The 20979-nt window shown below is 34.4% G+C and overlaps 1 protein-coding gene across 1 annotated transcript; it reads right to left on the reverse strand.

Annotated features, from left to right (window-relative positions):
• Positions 1-12713: 12713 nt before the first annotated feature.
• On the reverse strand, positions 12714-14603 carry LOC128555906 (uncharacterized). The gene has a single exon (XM_053539720.1). It carries the CDS (start codon positions 14601-14603, stop codon positions 12714-12716), a length of 1890 nt encoding a protein of 629 aa, XP_053395695.1.
• Between the last annotated feature and the right edge of the window lie 6376 nt (positions 14604-20979).

Consider the following 20979-nt stretch of genomic DNA (forward strand, 5'->3'; position numbering starts at 1 on the left):
AAGAATTTAAAGATGTACTATGCTCACTTTGACTTGGATATTTTATCGTTAGATATCTAAATTAAAATAAATTTATCTTGGCTAATGCTAGAAGAGCTGCAGTCACAATTAAATATCATATTATCATATCAAGTAATAGATTTTATTGATTTAATTTAGGTTTTACGGCACACTAACACAATTCAGTAAAATATGATTTTTGGGATCGAACCTTTATATAGCAAAACCAAGTGTATTGACCCTATAAGTCTGCTCTTTCGATCATTCGAGGGTAAGACAGTGGTTTTGATTCTTTTCATACACAAGCTGTCCCGAAACATACATGAAAATATCAACGAACAATCATGTATTTAAAAAAATATCCACTCTTTTAGTGAAATCACGTAGTTCAAATATGGTAACTTATATATTTATTAGTTTTAAGTATTTTAAAACCAAACACAGTACCGTGTATGCGGACATAATAATGTTCATTTTATGTTTTCGTAGATATTTTTGCATGTTTTCCTATTTTTAGCATTATATATCTTTAAGCGTATCCTGATATCGATAAGAGGGATCCTAGTTAAAATTAACACCGCGCCGTGTTTGCAGACACAAATATGTTTAATTTATGTTTTTTTTCATAGACAGTAAAGCAATTGCTCTAATTTTAAGCATAATATATCTTTAAGTGTATCCTGATATTGATATTACGCATCCTTTATAAAGTTATAAAAAGTAAAGAAGACACAAAAGTATTAATTTACTCACTGAATGTCCGGGGCAAAACGACGGTTAGAAGTTTGCTTTGTTTTCGGAAGTCACTAAACTGATTAAAGTATGTATACCTAATAATGATCCAGTTGGTACATTCTGATCAATCTTTCCCCCTTTATACCTACTAAAATGATGTGGGCAAAAAACCACAAGGCGGGTTCAAAAAAACCCACGTTGTTTAAACAGAAAGGTTGTGACTGTGCTTAAAATAGCCCAACTGCTCCTATTAAAACAATTATGACGTTTACATTTTATCACTCATTTTCATGTGTTGATTCATTTGGTAGTCAGTCTCGTATTTCCCGTAAAATATGATACATTATTGTCGTAATGAAAGTGTCTCTAATCATATCTCTGATTAAGGAGCATCACCAAAATAATTGCAAAAATAATCATCATTAAAGTAATTGATATCTAATAACAGCGCATCTTTAATTAATCTCATTGCACTGCACAAAACATAATTTAAATAACAACAGAATGAACAAAAGTATTTACACAATATACAATAACAACAACAACAACAACAGCAACAACAAAATGCTTCAAACATTTTCTTATTCCTCAAACAGAAATAAGATATCGAGGTTTGCTTTTAAAACGTCAAAATTGCCGTCAGCCTCTATAAAATGATGTAAAGGATTCAGTTCTTCTTTAGAATTTGTTTTTTTTTTGTGGACTCGTTAGTGTAAAAATTGATGTCAATAGCCAATGTCTATATATATATATATATATATAGCTAGGTACTCTGTAGGGCTTCAAATAAAAGATTCGTAAAATGGTTTCTCAGTACACAGCATTTCTGTAATGGGTTTCCTTGACGTCTTGGTTATATGACACATTATACAAATAAAGTGCGTTTTTTATTGATCTGTTACACTGTAATTTCACTTGTTACAACCATTTTATTTTTATTTTTAGGTTTAAATACGTCAGTATGCCCCTGAAAATGATGCATTTTAATGACGAAATATCGAACTCGAAACGTGTCTATTAATTATTCAGTTTACACGTAAACGCTTGATAACGTTAAGTCAACCGTTAGTCTGGAAACCCAAATCTACTTCAACATCCTTGACCGCATTTAACATGCTGCGTGTTACGTTTTAAGAAACGAGTAATGAATCAAATATTTATTTAACAGATGACGTAAGATTAAAACCTAGAAATAAACAATTACAATTTTTAATTTCCTGGTTAAGTCAATTTTTAATTGATCTTTTCAGTATCTACGGAAGAGCTTTGGTGCCAGGTGTATGTTATTTATTAACTTGAAATTTCGAGTTACTTTTCCGAAATTTCGAATTACGTATCTCAAAATTTCGAGTAAATAAGTCGAAATTTCGAGTTACTAAGTCGAAATTTTGAGTTACTAAGTCGAAATTTCGAGTTACGTATCTCGACATTTCAAGTTACTAAGGCGAAATTACGAGAAAATAACTCGAAAATTTGACTTAATAACTCGAAATTTCGAAACACTAACTCAAAATTTCGAGTTAATAAATAGCATACACCTGGCACTAATGCTCTTCCGTATATTAGGACTGATGAAATCTTGACATTTAAAATTTTGCAGCTTCACACTAAATTGTGTACATTTTGTGAATTACATAATGTTTCAAACCCTGTATTCGTCATTTTAGTTTGAGCAGATTCGTGCGCAGACTTTAACAAACATTAACAAATACATGTCATCAAAGCTGTTATCATTAATAAATAATATGATATATACTGACATATGAGCCGTGCCATGAGAAAACCAACATAGTGGCTTTGCGACCAGCATGGATCCAGACCAGCCTGCGCATCCGCGCAGTCTGGTCAGGATCCATGCTGTTCGCTAACAGTTTCTCCAATTTCAATAGGCTTTAAAAGCGAACAGCATGGAGCCTGACCAGACTGCGCGGATGCGCAGGCTGGTCTGGATCCATGCTGGTCGCACACCCACTATGTTGGTTTTCTCATGGCACGGCTCATATAACGATGTAACGATGAGATTAGACTATCGATAATATACACGCAACGATTGAAAACCAAGAAAGATGTTAGACCTAAACAGTTGTAGCAACCGAATTTACGCATTGGTTAAAGATGCCACCACTTTTCAAAAACGTGGCACAACCTCACAAATCAGGAAAGAGGGCCACTTTAAATGCATTGACACGGTACAGATTTATCTTACTCAAGTAAAAGTCTTTTTTTTTATTATTTTTTGCTATTGAAATACCAAGTGACACGTGAAAAGGAAAGTATAAAAGCAATTCAACATGTCTGAAAATGTGTTTATGTTATTACACTGAGAATAAAGACTCTTATGATTAATTGCCTACGTAAATTTCATCCTAGAAATACCTTTTTACGTTTATATAAGCATTCTCATACGCTTATGTATCATTTGTGTATACTATATAGAGGAAAACATGCTTCTTTAATCATATATTTTATAAACAAATAAATGAAAAACTGCCGTTCAGGTAGGTCCTGAACGACCTGATAGATGATCAGGATATTTAAGGAAATATTCATTGCAGTACCGGTGTACTACTCTAGAGCCACAAACAATAAACAGGCTGAAATGATTGTTTTGGTGTACTTGATTGAATAGTCCAAATTCTTGTTGTAAAGGCGCTTTAGCATGCTCTTATGTCTTTGCTGTAGCAGTAACTTAAAAAGCGTTAAATGCCCTTGGCGCAGTATTCCCTTAATAAAAGCTTTAAATACAGTTGGTGTAGAATTCCCTTATGTCCTTGTTGTAGCAGTAACTTAAAAAGCGTTAAATGTCCTTGGCGCAGTTTTCCCTTAATAAAGCTTTAAATACAGTTTGTATAGATTCCCTTACGAAAAGCCTTAATGCCCGTGTTGTAGTTTTCCCGTAGGAAAAGCTTTAAACGACCGTAATATAGCATTTCCTTATGAAAAGCGCTAAATGCCTCCGGTGCATCATTCCCTTATGGAAAACGTTAAATGTCCGTGATGTAGAATTCTCTCATGAAAAAGCACTTAAAGCTTTCCCTTACAAATATGCTGAAGACCCTGACTGTGTATTATTTTAAAATGTAAAATCATTCAGCTTGGTATGTTTGACTCCGCTTCTGTCTCACAATGTATACCTTCAGGAAATAAACGTAAGGCAAAGAATGTGAAATGCGTTGAAAGCCATTGGTGTTGTATTTCTTTTTGACATAAACTACGACAAATGTAAAAAGTACAGAAGACAGATCTATAACAGTTGCATTTGAAAGGCACCAAGGCTCATAAGACATTCATCCCATACAAAATAATCTGAAAACAATAATATCAAACAGGAATAGCAACGTCACAAAAGAAACAAAATTCTACAACAGTGTACTTAAATAATCAACACAGAAATATACAAAGCTTAGGCAACAAAGACTAAATTTAACATCACAAATGCTTGCAAACTATTTTTTATGGGTTCAATATTTATATTCCCCACAAAAAATACAGATAGTAAATAACCTATATAATTTCATAGGATATATGCAGTCTTAGGCAACAAAGCAAAACAGAAGTTATTAATTTTGCACAGGATGAGTTACCAATGGCGCAAGATCCAGAAACATGATGGTCTAACTGACCTACTGATAACAAAATGTTGGAAAACAACATTAAAGAAAACAAAAATTAAATAAACGGCGATAAACGACACCTGTTCGCGTTATAAAACTTGTTTAACTGCATCTTGGATCGTTCAGTCACTTCAATGCACTGTCATGATTGTGTACGTGAAACTATTTAGAAGCATGTTAATTGTATCTACAGATAAAATTGAGTGTGACAGATAATTGTAAAACCTGAAGTACAAATCAAACACAGGCAACTATTGCGAATATATCAATTTTTGTCGATCTGTTATTTATAATATTATGATATGTACCTGCATGGGGAAACCACTGTTTGTTATTTAGAATTTAAAGAAATTTCTTTTAAGTATTTAATGCTATAAACTGTATCAAGATTCAAAATACTAAATAGAACATATACATTGTTACTCGTTTCTTTTTAACGTTTTTATCCTTTTGGAGTAAAAAAACAAGACATATCTTTGACTACAGCAGCTTCGTTCGCACAGACTTTGAAATCTTTTGTTGAGAGGTTGGTACCTAAGACAGACTTTGCATACTTCATCTCCTCTCATGAACAGATTAAGTCAGAGTTTTCTGTAGGACTGCATGATTGCTTCTATGCTGCCAAAGGACTCTTAATTTAGAATTGAGTGACGATATCGCAGTAGCAAGTCTGAAAGTGGGTGCAGCTTGGCGGCTGTAAAAGTCTCTAGCACATTTGGATCATGAAATTCATCTAGTGTACCCATACGTAAAACAAGTCCATTTCAGCTGGTGCTAAGGGGCTAGGAAGGTCTTGCACATTCCATTTTCTTTCATTATCAGACCCAATAAAATAAATATACTATTGTTTTAATAGATTGCGTTGTAAGTTTCCGTTTCCAATGTGTCTCCTTACAGGTTTTGTTACTGTAATATATTAACGGAAATAAGAGTCGATTGCCAGTTACACCATGCGTAGGTGACTTACATGACAAACTTGTATTATGATAGTAATGATTTAAACAAAGCCCATTTATCAATATAGTTATAAACCTCATATGAGCAAAAGTCGAAAAGGCGAGATATTGCTGAGTCTTTGCATTGCTTTTTGATTGAACATATGCCGCCGTATTCGTGCTAGGTTTCATCTAAATCCATACACGATTTCTATATATAGGACAAAAAGTAATTTAAGCATTTCAAAGTTTTAAACGTTGATGAATACGACCCCCGAGCGTAACTATCTCAACTGCTTCATTAAAACAATCAAGACATTAAGTACCACCATTCATGTTAACATTAAACTTTTGAATTGGTTTATTTGGTAAAGACTTATGTAATTCTCTTAAAATTAAAGGCATCATTATCTTATTTGCATGTAAGTTTGACAGCGTCGCGAACTGTGGGCTTGTTATGGTATGTATGATAAAGGGGCAACGTCAAGATAAATTGCAAAAAACTAATCATCGTAACAGTAATTAAAATGATATAACAATGCATGTTTTATTCAACTGCAAGGACTGGAGAAGCAATCTGAAATGCGTGTAATGACATGTAATACTGTATAAACGGTTTAAAAATGTGAGAGACGCACCAGAACAAAGTACAGAATGTCTCACAAACGTCTTAGGCATTTTAAATCAATTTGGAGGAAACACAAAACACACGGTAAGAATCTTGCAAAACCTGATTGCAGTGGTATTTTCATACTCTTCAAAATAACCTAAATCTATCAACACAATCTACTGGAAGAGAATGTGGCAGACCGTTGAAATAATCTAGGAATCCTTTTGTCCGTTTATAAGATTTTTGAGTTGATTTAACCATAGAAATATGATTAACAGCTTCAGTTTTTAGCATGTATGTCGTTGACTTACTAAAACGAAGCCAAAAGCAAATTCTTATATACATGTTTCTGTTAAAACACGCTTACGCTAAAATGACGTCACGTTAACGGGCGATGACGTCAATGTTTTAGTTGCGACCAAGCAAGAGCGCTACTATATTTTATCATCTCTTTTTAGATAATGAGTATATTTGAATCGAAATAATGTATAGCAAAATCGTGTTTTACTTAATTTAATACACTCAAAATTGGTGAAATTATTCCGCGGACGTATAACCTCATTTTCGTGTATCAATAACGTTTAAACACGATTTTTAAATACATTATTTCTTAATTGATTAGCCTTTATGTTGTTATTTAGAAATAATTTATAGCAAAAGTGTGCTTTAACACTTATTTATGCACGATGGGCGGTTATACGTCGGGCGTAATAATTTTGTGCGACGTATTACCGCCCGAGTGCATAAATAGTGTTAAACATGGTTTTGCTATAAATTATTTCGATTCTAATATGCCCTTAATCTAAAACACTAGATAAAATATAAAAGCGCTCTTTCTTGGTCGCAACAAAAACTTTGTCGTCACCGCACGTTAACGTGGCGCCATTCTATCATAAGAGTGTTTTAACAGAAACAAGCATAATAGAATTTATGTTTTTTTTTTCCTTTTATTCTTGATCTATTGAATTACGGAAATGCTGCAGTTTTAGCAACCCACATGCACTTCTTTTATGTTATTATTGTCTGTCATAGAGATTTACAGTATAATCTTTGTAATTTGGAAACTTGAAAATCTGCTTATTTATTTTTGACTTTTTACGCCGTTTGGAAAAAAACGAAGACCTATTGTCTTCAAAAGCAGAAAATAATTATATGATCGACATCCTTAACCGCATTCAGACGGTGCATGCACTTTTATCCCGGTTGCAACTGTTATACAACTGACCTGACCGACAAAAAGCGTATGGCGTTTACTAGTTGCAATTTCACATCTAAATAGTTGTCTTTTTTTTGCATCTTTTCTTTTTCATTTGAATAATTGCTGACGGATTATTGTTAAAAGGATGACAACGACGTTTCAGTGTCAGGTGAATCCGGCTTAGATTTATACTGTGCCAAACGTCAAAACAGAAACATGATCAAAGTCTGTATAATAAATGATATATATTTACTGATGTAGTGATAATATGGGATTAGATTTCATATGTAGTCGGAAGGCGACTGATGACAGTAACACACACAATATGATTGTAAATCAAGTAAGATTTTTGACCTAGGTTTTGAAACAGCCGACTTTATGCATTGTTTGGACGCCACCGCTTTTCAAAACGAGGCATAAATCAGGAAGAAGGTCAAGTAGAAACCACAAACACGGTGTCGATATGTCTTATTCAAATTTTAATGTGACAAGTAGAGCATCTTAATTGTTTTTGTAATACCAATGTCTTGTGCCACAAAATTTAGCGTATTATATTTGTTATTTGTACCAATATGATAAAGATTACGGCAAGTAGTCAAATGCAACACACAGAAAAGATTTTGCATGTTTGAAAATACTGATTTTTGTGATTGTGAATCATTTATGGAGTTAAGAAAAGTGCCTTTGAAAAGAAGAGAATTTTCATCAATCATTAAAATGATGTGATAGAGTACGAGACCAAAGTTGCCCAATAAGTTGCTGATTGATCATCCACGTCTAGAGCTACGGGATAAACTTCTCAGATGTCGTTTTGCGTTAACATATATATTTCGAAAAAACTTGATCAAACGGCTGGTAATCATTAGGGATAAAGAACGATCTTTTAAGATTAAAAAAGATAAATGCTGATGTATTACGGGTCAAAAATATGTCTATCTTGTTGAACAGCAACATCTTCGTCACGGAAACACTATTTCGAGAACATTCATCTATATTTAGAATTGCTTCTTTGTCATTTGGATATAATTTATATTTGTTATAGTTTTGAACAAGTGTTTTTCCCTCTCAAAATGTATGCTTAATGTCTCTCTTTGAGCAAAGCCGGCTTATGTCGGAATAGTAATGCATATAAAAGTGATCTAACAATTGATATATCTCTTTCCAAAAACCTTAAAAAGGACAGCCAAAAGGTAGCTATGAGCCTTTTTGACTCATATACTCTTTGCCGCACTCACTTTAACCCTTATCATGCTCTGCCTTTGCGACCAGTGTAGATCATGATCTGTACTGTTCGCCATTCAGCCAGTATCTTTTTGGTAAGAACCTATTTTAACAGTTAATGGTAAAGTCCAAAGTGAAAAAAGAACAAGTTCATTATGGAAATTTAGCAGGGTAAAACTAAGAGCGATATAAAAGTACACATAATTATGTATTGAACACCTTCATGTTTCATTAGCTGATAAACTGCGAAACAGTATGCCAGAGCAGACAAAGAGTTTCATCATTCAGTACAATTCATCATTGGTATGATTCTGGGCTGTATTTGCTAGTATTTTAGGCACTATATTGCACTTTCATTTGCATTAAGAGCGGCCATCTATTGGATTAATCACGTATTAATGTAAATGACTTCTAGCATGCTGTGCTATTCTTGCACAAATTATAGGATACCACCGGCTATAGCATCTATCACCTCAATAGAAACTCTCTTTACTGAGAACGTTCTCTCTGCAGTTACGCGTGATAAATTGTTTCAGCAATCCTTTCAGTAGCGAAATGACCATATAGTTAAACAGCGGTAAATATTGGAAAGGAAATCAGAAACATGTATGAAAGAGAATCACGCAATGACCATTTAGTATTGTCAGTATTCCATTTAGATGGCAGATTAAAGTGAGCTCTTTACAATTGCCCTTACACCTAAGCATTTCACCAAAGAAGTAGGCATACAGTATATATCGACCAACGTTAAGAACATGTAATATGTAATAACATGAAAATAATACAAGAGAACAAGATTACATTGTAAATGATGCATTGTGTACGCATTTCTAGATTGTGTGGTAGGTATGAACCTTTGACTGAATTTATTAACCTGATTATAGTAGCTAAAGAGAATGGTAATTGATCACGAAACAATTGCCTTCCCAGCACCAATAACTATTTTAATTGTCGGCACACAAACTCAGTTTCCATGCCTGGTCTTTATATTTACTATTAATTAAACAAAAATGAATTGTCAAAAATACATTATTGTAGTTTGTATATACTTTTGAATTAAATTTTTAACAGAAAAATGGATTTATTTGCAATAATAAGAGGCGAGTTGTTCTAAACATGTCTATCACTTACTAGTATATCAGATGGAATGTCACATAAATGTTTTCATAGAAGGAAACCGTGTTTTGAATTCTGCTAAACGAATAGAAGTGTTTCTTATTTCCACATTTTTCAGTTCTTGGGCCATCTTTTATATGAAACAACTGCCAAACATCCCTATTCGTAAGGGTATTGGAACCACTGCCTTACCCTTGTATGATCGTCAGAGGCGACTACTAGGGTCCTAACACTTGGTTTTGCAGTAACTCTGTGATTCCAGCAGGTATGCAAATTTTGATTCCATACCTCATGTTTTATTTCGATGTAAATGAGATGTGGAACCAAAATTTGTAGTCCTGTTTGGCGCCATATAACCTATACTGTGTTGGTGCGCCGTAAAACCCAAATAAATAAATAAATAGTAAAAGTCACATTTTCAGTTGAGCCGAAGCATAACTTGCCTTTCTTTTTTTAAATTAATGTTCAGTTTCCTGATAGCTTATTCTACACTTTACAAGTTTAAATAGACACCTCGTTGACCGCTCATGCAAATTGAATCATGGTTGTTTGTAGTTTAAAGTAAAACTTTGTCGGTTTTATTTTTGTTCAGTGCGGCGATTAAAATATTTAGCAAAACGCTGGTTACACTAAAACTGCAATTATTTAAACAGAATTGTTATTGTAATGTTCTCACTTTTACGTCGCATATACAGGCAGTGTTTAGACTCATCTGTTTTAAGGTCAATTTCAAACAGTAAACATTTTGATAGTAATTATAAAACGATGTGTGACAACTTACAATAAACTAGCAAACATATCAACTATCAACTGAAGAGTAGTCAACTATGGTTATCTGATAAAATAAACACACTCGTGTCGAGGGTCAGAAGACATTCACCTTAGTTGGACTTTCACACTTAAGAATATATCATTGTGCGTGTCATAAAACTATACCGTACCCTACTTTTTATTATCTTTTTGACATATAAACATATGCTATGAACATGAAGCTCATAAAAATATTGTATAATTGAATATAATTGAAAATTAATTGCAAATCGCCCAAGTAGACAAGCATAAGACATTTAAGAATTTGTCTTTTTGAATTTCCAAAGGTTCTCTTTGAAGTCCAATAAAGTAGTCTTTTTTATGATCGCAATGGCGTTAAAATGTATCATGGGTTCAAGCGAGATGTCCTATTTATTTACAATTGGAAAAGTTAACAACTTTTAATAGTTTTATTCCGATATAGTTTAAGATCAATTTAAGAAAACAAAATATATTGTAATTGTCTATATTTAGAATTTTATCGTAAATTGTATATTACCAATAAATGTGTATCCATTTCATTTTTAGTGAGGTACATGTATGTCCCTAGAGAAATATTTTCCAAAATAATCATCATCATCATCATCATCATCTTTGATAATGGCAAGCAGTCCTGTTGGACTATAATGGCCATGCGTGGGGGTTAGTAAAGTGAAAGATTATCAAGCCTCCCAAGCTACTCAATCCACCCAGGAGGACATTGACAATGTGATAAAAAATAGTGCAAAAACCTACTCAAGCCCTTAAAGCCTATACATTGCATAATCTACTATGTACATGGTGAAGAAACAAGAGAGTTAGTACTGTTAAAAGATAAAAGCATATATGTACTGTCTAGGGGATGTGTGGTAACACAGTCAGTCCCGACTTAAACACAGCGTTTGAGTCAGCACTGACTAAGTGCACCGGCAGTGAGTTCCATTCAACTATTGTCCTAGGGAAAAATGAGTACTTTATGTAGTCAACTGATGAGTGTGGTATATGATATGCTAGTTGATGGTGATGTCTGGATGTTCTTAATAGTGGATCCATATATTGTAAAGGTATTATGTCAACAAGCCCATAATGTATTTTATGGAAGAGGCTAAGACGGATGTTCTGTCTTCTGCGCTCTAAGGACTCCCATTGTAATTGCTGTAGTAATTGTGTTACAGTACCCGGCGACTTTGAATAGTTGTTGGTAACAAACCTAGCGGCCCTCTTTTGTACATTTTCTAATTTCTGCTTGTCATTTAATTGATAAGGGTCCCAAACAGAAGCACAGTATTCCAAGGAAGGTCTGACTATTGATTTGTAGGCTGCTGCTTTAGTTTCAGGTTTGGCAGAATGTAGATTTCGTTTTAAGAACCCAAGATTTTGACTGGCCTTATTTGTTATTTTGCTAATGTGTGGAGACCAAGAGAGATTAGATGAAAGTTCCACACCGAGATAGGTAGCTTGTTTGACCTCAGACAAGGGTTGGCTGTGAAGAAAGTAGTCAGTCATGACTGGTTTAGATCTAGGTGGGGTAATGTGCATGATGTGGCATTTGTCTACGTTGAAGGCCATCCTCCACTTCCTCTCCCACCCTGCCAGTCTGTCCAGATCTGCTTGAAGGGTATGTGAGTCCACAGCTGAGCGTATTACTCTATAGATGATACAGTCATCAGCAAACAGTCTCACATCCGAACGAACACTGGCAGGGAGGTCGTTTATGTAGAGAAGAAATAGAAGAGGCCCTAAAACGGAACCCTGGGGGACACCAGAATCAACTGTGGCTACAGACGACATAGCACCATCAACAACTACTTTCTGCGTTCTATTACTGAGAAAGGCTTTTATCCAGTGATGAGCATTGCCTCTGATACCATAAAATTTAAGCTTGTGGAGGAGTCTTCTATGGTCTACTACATCAAAAGCTTTACTAAAATCCATTATAGCGACATCAACCTGGCCTTCCTTTACAGACTTGACAAGATCATGAACAAAGCCCACAAGTTGGGTCTCACATGATCTACGTGCTCGAAAGCCATGCTGATTGTCAACTATAATATCATTTGCATCCAGATGATCAAGGGTGTTACTAACTACAATGTGTTCAAGTATTTTGCATGCAATGCATGTCAGTGACACTGGCCTATAGTTGCTAGGTTTAAACTTCTCCCCCTTTTTAAAGACAGGGGTGACATTTGCCTGATTCCAATCAGATGGTACGAGTCCGGACTGTAATGACTTATTGAAAATGAGAGTGAAAATTGGTGCTATTTCATCAGCACACTCTTTAAGAATTCTAGGTTTTATGGCATCTGGGCCAGCTGCTTTATGGGGATTTAGTCCTTTAAGTAGTTTAGAGACGCCATTTTCAGAAACTGAAATATTTTTCATGTCAGGGTAAGGACTGTTTCCAAGGTCTGGGAGTACAAAATCATCTGGTTTGGTAAAAACAGAGGAAAACTGATGGTTTAATATATTTGCCTTATCACGAGAACTGGACTTCAGTATGCCATCTTCTCTAAGGGGTGCAACACCACAGGAGTCTTTCTTAAGGCTTTTAATGAAACTCCAAAATTTTTTGGTAGTTCCATGTTTTGTTCAGTAGGATCACATACAATGTTGTTAATGTAATTCCAGTAGGCTTTTCTTGTTTTCTTTTGTATAAGTGCTTTCACTTTCTTAAGTTTATCAAGGTACTTTCCTTTTGACTTTTTGAACTTGGCATACAGTCTATCCCTTTTTTTAAGCAACTTTTTTATTTCAGTGTTTATCCAAGCCAAGTGGTGTTTCCCATTTACATTTTTAGATGGTACATAATTATCTGTCAAACTCTCTAGTTTAGACGTGAAGTTATCCCAAAACTCCTGAACATTTAGTTTATCGGACATTTTATTTAATTCTATTCCAAAATTTACTAACTCTGATTTAAAACCAGCCCAATCAGCTTTATCAAATAAAAGTATCTTTCTTTTTTCTTTGTAATTTATTCGGGGGGTAGCTGTTATATCAATGAAAGGGATACAGTGGTCACTAAAGCCAGGAATGACTTTGATATTATCAACTAAGGTTGGATTATTTATAAATAAAAGGTCTAAGGTATTTTGAGTAGTGTCTGTAGTTCTAGTTGGCTCATGAATCAATTGCTGAAAACCAAAGGAGTCTGCTAAGTCAAGGAGTTTGTTACTTTCGTCTGCATGGGTAGCACCAGTATCAACTGTAAGAGATTGCCAATTAACATTTCCAAGATTAAAATCTCCCCCAACTATGATGGTGTTGTCACTACTGTCAATAAGTAAGGTGGTACGATTTATTTCATCTATGCAACTAAGGTCCCTCTCTGGTCTGTAGGCACTACAAACATAAAGATCTTGTTTACTTTTCTGTTTGATCTGAGCCCAGATGATCTCCGAGTCTGACTGAAGTTCCGGTAGAGAATTACTGGTAAGCTTATTTGAAACAAGAATGAAAACCCCACCTCCCGTACGACGTTTACGATCTTTTCTGTAGACTTTATAATCGGGTGGAAAGACTTCAGAATTTTTTATGTGTGGCTTCAGCCATGATTCGGTACCAAGCACAATATCAGGCTTGACAGTTGTTAACATTGCAAGAAAACCCAATTTTTTACTTTTTACAGACTGGCAGTTTGCAGTAATGATTTTGAGATGTTGGATATTTTGTTTCCTTCGAATTTGTTTAGGAGCTCTGTTTGTCTGAATGTTTGTTACTGGGTGTGATGATTTTCCAGTTGGAGTACTACTATGAAGGGGATGTTGGATTGTGGCTGTTGGTGATTTTAAACATGACAGATCTGAGCTGACATCTGAGATGGAATTATTTGAGTCGGCAATTGACGAGTTTTCAAAAAGTGATGATGCAAAATTTGGTATCCCACATTTATGACACTCCCAAAATTCATCTGAGTGATCACTGTAAAAATCATACATATGTGAGCTCATGCCCTGGCACTGTGCATGATACCATGTACTACATTCCTCACAATAAATACCACGGTCTGGATGCCAACCTACTACTTTAGTACAAATACCGCAAAGATCTGATCTATTTGTAACTGTGCTGTTTGGTCCTGGGTTGGTTTCAGTGTCAAAAGCCATCATTATTAATATGAGGCAGATATACATGAGTGTGAGTCTATTTTGATTGAGGAGCCTCTTTCTGAATTTTTTCAAGTGAAGCAGTCCAGAGGACAAAGCAAAAGCAAGATCTAAAGCAGGAATACCATTATCTGTTCTTGTATATGTACTAAATTTCTGAGCAAATTTTGCCAGTAAATATGGGCTAACCCCAGAGCAACATATGTTGTTTAGCTTAATAGAACCCAACTTTCTGAAGGCACCTCCTCCAATCTGGTATGACAGCTCAGCACTCATAATATATAGAGATAAGGATAGAATCCCCACCATACACAGAGTGATTCTACACATGTCTACTGCAACAAAGGCAAAAAGAGGTAAATTTCGTAAGTCGCGAAAATAGATGACAAAGCGACAGTGGAGCAAGGAAAAAGCCGAAAACAGTTTGGGAAAGGTCAAAAATTACCCTCACTCTGTATAAGATGTCTCTATGTCCCTATTTTTCATGAAATTGATGGTAAAGAACCTGATGGAAATGGTTAATTTGTGAAAAAAGGGACCTATCGAAGAAAGTGAACCCCATGCATTTCACTTCCGGTTGACTTTTTTTTTTTTTTTTTCAAAATAAATAATAAAAAATATATGAACATAATTCTTTTTACAAAAATGTATAAGGTGAAATAAAGACTTACGTACTGTTCAACATCTGCTTTACAAATCATTTTGTTTTGCATTTTATTCAATTTTCATAATCTCCTCGTTACTAGTAGTTGCAAATGCCTGCAGGAGTTAGCAAATATTTATCATGAATTGAATGATTTATTCATGAAGATTAAACGAAGGATTGTCTTACTTCAAAGCCATAGTCTGTACCTTAAATAGTATAAAACATTAAATCGACAAAAAAAGCGTTTCCGTTTGCCACTTGCGTGTATTCTGTCTTTGTATCAGAGACGCAAGAATATATAGTTACTGCCGTCAGCTTTCATATCAGGATATGACTCGGTGTTGTATAGAAGATTTCAGTGATAGATTCAATACAACATTTAACTGCGTACTTACACCATACATTTTAGAGCATTTTCAAGAAACATTGTTTAAATATTAGTAATATATATATGACAGCGTGGGTTTCCTGCTCTTCAGATAAATGTTAAGCTTAATATTTTGTCATATAGTTTGGTATTGCATCCAGGATAGGCATAATTACTAGCGGCCGCGATATAACGATTCGCTAAATGTTTCTAATGAAATAATCAAAAGGAACCGTTGGTTTTAATATACACTGTAAAATTGCGCTTACCTGCTGCAAAATGAGTTTTCTTGGTTAAGTTGCCACAACCTTAGCGTGCCCTCAGGTGTTTACCTGGAAATAAATGTAACGAATTTCAATTAAATAGCATACATGAAGCAATATTAACCACACAGATAAATCGGAAAAAGTAATAGTTGATATATTAGTCATGGAAAACGACCTTTTCCCCGTTAACCTTACACACTTTATGGAACTCGTGTACAAAGAACGGTCACGAGAAGAAAATGGTAAGCACATAACAAATATTGCTGCCTATTGCAGGAATCATGACAACCAGGTGTATGCGTTTGAACACGCACATACACAAAACAAGTACAAATGTCAAACAGGAAAAGCCAAATATGATGCTTCATTTACAACGGCACCATTATCCTAAATCACTCCTACAATTTACTATTCAGTACCAAAATAATGACGTTGACCACTCTCCAGTAAGGCCGGTATTTTGCAGGCAAGCATCGGCACTGTGACTTAAGACTAGTGTATTCATAGGTCAAGTTGGAGGTAAACATAATATTTCTCTGGCAATGCAGACTATATGTACATGTAACACATAAAGTGTAGAAACCTCTTAGAATTTGAAGATGTACTAGTATACATACTTTACAATGAAAACACATACAATCGCAAATGGTTAAACACCTACATTTTCGTTAGTTCATGAACACCTCCCGTATAGTGTTACGTGATGAAATATTCACAAATCAGATATGATCAAATGGCCCCAAGGTTTTAAATAATCTTTGATGAAACAGATCGTGCATTACATAGACATTTTGGAGGCAGACATTTGAACAGCGTCTACAGATGCAAATATCGATTTGATCATTAACATATTTGTTTTACGTATGATGTAAGAAATGTCTGAGTCACAGGCATTATAATTAGTAACAGGATCAGTTGCCCTTTCCCCAACAATGACAACCACAACAAAGCGATCATAATCGACCAATGGTCTACTGGAATTTTGAAAGACATGTAAGACTATTTCCACTGAGAATATATTGAGTGAGGACGTCAGACCCATCCAGACAGTCTTTATCAAAGAACAATGGCTATAGACGTTGAACGTTATTTTTCATTGCTTTACCCAAATGTTCTGAGAACAACAGAATACAATATTTGCAAACCGAATCAAAACCACTTTAATTAAACATGTAAAAATAATTTAGTAGTCTTTTGTCATCCTAAGATGACAGAGAACAGAACCAGTCCAATAACAGAAAATGAGAACAAAACATTAGTTAATATCTACTTGTTACATCCTACAGTCTTTTAAACAGGTTAGCATTTCAATCAGCATCGTTAAATCAATCTAATGATCATTTCCGCTCAGTTATTAACAAATGACTGACACGATTATGACATTTAAGAATTTGACCGCACAGCCTTTGAAAATCAAATTATTAAAAGCCAGTGTCTAGAAATAGCTTTTAATAGCGATGACTTTATTTAAATGATGAGAATTGAAATCCTATTCATTCAAACCTCTTGCAAAATCAAATATATGCAATTCTGCAGAATCTTTTAATTCCGTGGGCATAAAATTTTGTGGTTTCAACAAAAATGGTAATTTAGTTACAACATGAATTTGTGGATTTCAAAATTTAAAGATGAATCAAATAGGAGTTGATTTGTTTCTTGCGATTAAATTTCGTGGAGTGAGGCATCCATTAAAATTTGTCCTCCACGATTGTTAATGATTACGCAGTATGAGGAAATTGATACATGTTGTAACTGAAAAGAACATATTTGAGCCGCGCCATGGGAAAACCAACATAGTGGCTTTGCGACCAGCATGGATCCAGACCAGCCTGCGCATCCGCGCAGTCTGGTCAGGATCCATGCTGTTCGCTTTTAAAGCCTACTGGAATTGGAGAAACTGTTAGCGAACAGCATGGATCCTGACGAGACTGCGCGGATGCGCAGGCTGGTCTGGATCCATGCTGGTCGCAAACCCATTATGTTGGTTTTCTCATGGCGTGGCTCATTTTATGATTATAGATTTCTTTTACTGACTTTTTCCTCTATAGTTCGATATTATCCAACTATGAACCGAAAGTCACCGAAATGATTGACGTACGAACCGTTGTATTCCTTCCTTGTTAATTATACACTTTATGTATTTGAAAAATGTAAACTCTCACCATATACCGTAGAATTGCAGGAAACTTTACTCAAGTTTGAAATTTCATCAATTTTCGTCATCTTGTGGTCAATTCTTTACTTTACCAAGAGACCAGAGTTTTGCAATAGGCTGATATAGTGTCTTAAATTCTGGTACAGCACATAGGAATTGTGTTTGGAATAAAATGGAACGAAAATGATATAGACTTTAAAAAAATAGTTTGTTTTTTTAACTGAAGAAGTCTGAACAAGATTTAACTGCAAAGCTATCCATGGCAAGAACGTATTATTTTAAAGTTTCTTAATACTTCTGTAGGATAATGCTACTAGAAAGTACTAAAACTAATCGTAAGTAATTCCATCCATTACACCACAAAGAGATACTAACGATTTTTATTATTCGGTACCAAAATGTATCAAAATGCGTTAAAGAGGCACATTATACTACATACGAGTTGTCAAGGAACATGGAATGAAAGAATCTTTTGTATTTTTAATGAGCAACTAAGACTATTTTAATGATATCTTATAAGAGTATTTCTTTTTAACACAATAACATGTGTTTTGGTACGCTTGGGCATGCAATGTTTACTTTTTGCTGTTGGAGTCATAGGCTCTCCTTTGTCTGAACGTGTATGCTAAGAGGAACTGCTGGTCCGTTCAATCTAGGTCAGATCGGATAAGCTTAGAGTTTTACTTCTTGGCCGCTGTATTTTGGCGCAAATTGTTTCGTATGGAAACATAACGGCCAGTGAACCGTCACATAAATATCACATACTGTGAATGTTCTAACACTTCTGTTTGTTATATAACCATCAGATTATCTGTTATACCGTTTAAAGTTATAGTACCAGTAGCAAAATGCGTTAGTACCGCTCTGTGGTGCCACAGAACAAAATAACTAATCATTTTGTAAACGTTAATGTAATTTTTACACACACGTTCGGCTGATCATTATTGCTAGACATCACAGCAGTAAATGCTGTGTATTATGTATGCACACGTGCAAATTATCTTTAATTTCCAAAGAATGACAAAAGGTATGTATTTAGCTTGGTTTAAATTACAGTATCATGTAACTTACAATAGGAAATCTATACTCCCTTCTAGAATTCTATCAAAGAAACGGCCCAGTAAACGAAAATGACAAAGTAACATTTTCTTCACCCTCTGTCAGTTTGTTAACAAACAGGGATTATGTGTTTTTTAAAAAGGTGAGCCGGAATACCTCTAGGAATATGATGTGCACGATTTTGATAAAACACTGCATTTATCTCGGATATAAATTATACAGGTTTTGAAACGTTACCATGTCTTGTTTCTTGATGCATGCGCGTTTAATAACCTGCATTGGATTAACAGCTATCAAAAAATGTCGAGTGAAAAAGCAAGAATGTCATCCCACAGTCCGACTTGTTCTTAACAAAAACTTATGAATCCGCAACATCAAAAGAAAGCCACATTTTTCAAATTTTCAACAAGAATTTCAATCGATTAGGCAAACCAAAGTGTGGTTATTGGTAAAATAGGTACAAATATATTGATTATAAATTTCAAAGTCACACTGGAATAAGACTTTAAGACGTTTGTCATGCTGTTGGCAAAATGCAAGTCATCTATGGAATATTGAGATATTTTTGTTTTGTTTGAACAGTCAAAATTCAGAAACTATAATAATATTACTCTTTGCAGTGCTCGTGTGGAGTAAGATATGAAATCATGGAACCTCTTTGACTGACGTAATACATTTGTTTTCAAGGTATTTACTATATTAAGTCCATTTACAATTTATTCATTCATATAAAACATTTTAAAATACATCAATTGTTAAAATGGCCATTGCACGAAAGAATTACACGAGTTTGCTAATGAACAATGTAAAAGATATGCAAAGTTAGCATATAATAAAAAGAGTAATTGCGTACTTTGTTAATAATGGCGAATATTCAAAAACATTCATACAGACCTATATATATTTAACCTACATTGTAGAAATGAATCTTTCCAGATTTAAGCTTTGGAGGGTTTTTTTTAATGAAATAAGACCAGTTCTTGCATTTATCATCTCCTTTGTTTTAAGCACATTGACAAATCTTTTTGTTTAACCTATTATGAGACTATGTACTCCAACAGTTGCAAACATTCTTTCACAGCTCTATTATATTTGGATGCTGACCCATTTCACCAGCATATGCGGCGTTTGCGGTAAATTTTACTTTGCCATGCATTTTGTTTTGTACTGCTTTAAAACAGGAAATCGACATAGTTCCCCAGATTGCAGCTCCGTATGAGATATAAGAACCAACCAAAGAATTATTCAATTTTGTATATATTTTACATATTTTGTCATATTACTTTTAAATTTATCAAGGAAAAGACACGACATACATTTTGAGGGACACGCTAAGCTGTTACATTGCAGTCAAGGTGACTTAAATATACATACCTTTTAACACAAGTAATGTTATTCTGACCGCATATAAGGATAAAATCGGGCCTGCTAACAGAATTTGGCCGAAAGTAAGTGCATGACTCGTCTTATTTTTTTTTTGACAAGCTTTCCATTCCATCTGCACCAATCATTGAACCTTGATTGCATTTGTTCTATAAAAGTCTTGAGCAATTTGTGTTACTGTCTTATCAATTAATATTTTGAATATTTTTCTCCAGGCAACAAACGGGTTGCGAGATGTTGTTTTGGCCTGATAAATAGACAAAATTTGCAACATCATAGGTAAGTTTACCTCGGGGGTTTATGTGTGTATGTGATACTTCAATTTCAAAAATTAAATTATGTTTGAATCCAAAACATTTACAATTGAAAATAAACACCGATATTGAATGAAGCTAGAAAGTAGAGTTATGATAACCAGGGGCTAAATAAATATATAAGTTTCAGTATTAAGTTTAGCTTTCAAACAAATAAATACCGTCGAAATAGTTTGATTCTCAAACTTGCTGTGTCATGTCGTCAAACAGAAATGAATAATTGCTAAAGAAATCATTTGATTTTACAAATGTTTACATTTTGAAAAGTTATGTGACCTCAAATTTATGCAAGTGAAAAAAGTAAGTTGATGACGTTATTCCAAAGTCAAACACATCCCATTTTAATGATGAATAGGTAAGAAAAATGCAACGACGAAGTGAAAAAAACCTTTAAGTTGCCCTGAATATTAACGTAAACGCTTCTTTTTATGTACTATGAATAAATACAATTAGATTGACCAG

This window comes from Mercenaria mercenaria, chromosome 3 (assembly GCF_021730395.1).
Source record: "Mercenaria mercenaria strain notata chromosome 3, MADL_Memer_1, whole genome shotgun sequence".
NCBI classification, from domain to species: Eukaryota; Metazoa; Mollusca; class Bivalvia; order Venerida; family Veneridae; genus Mercenaria; species Mercenaria mercenaria.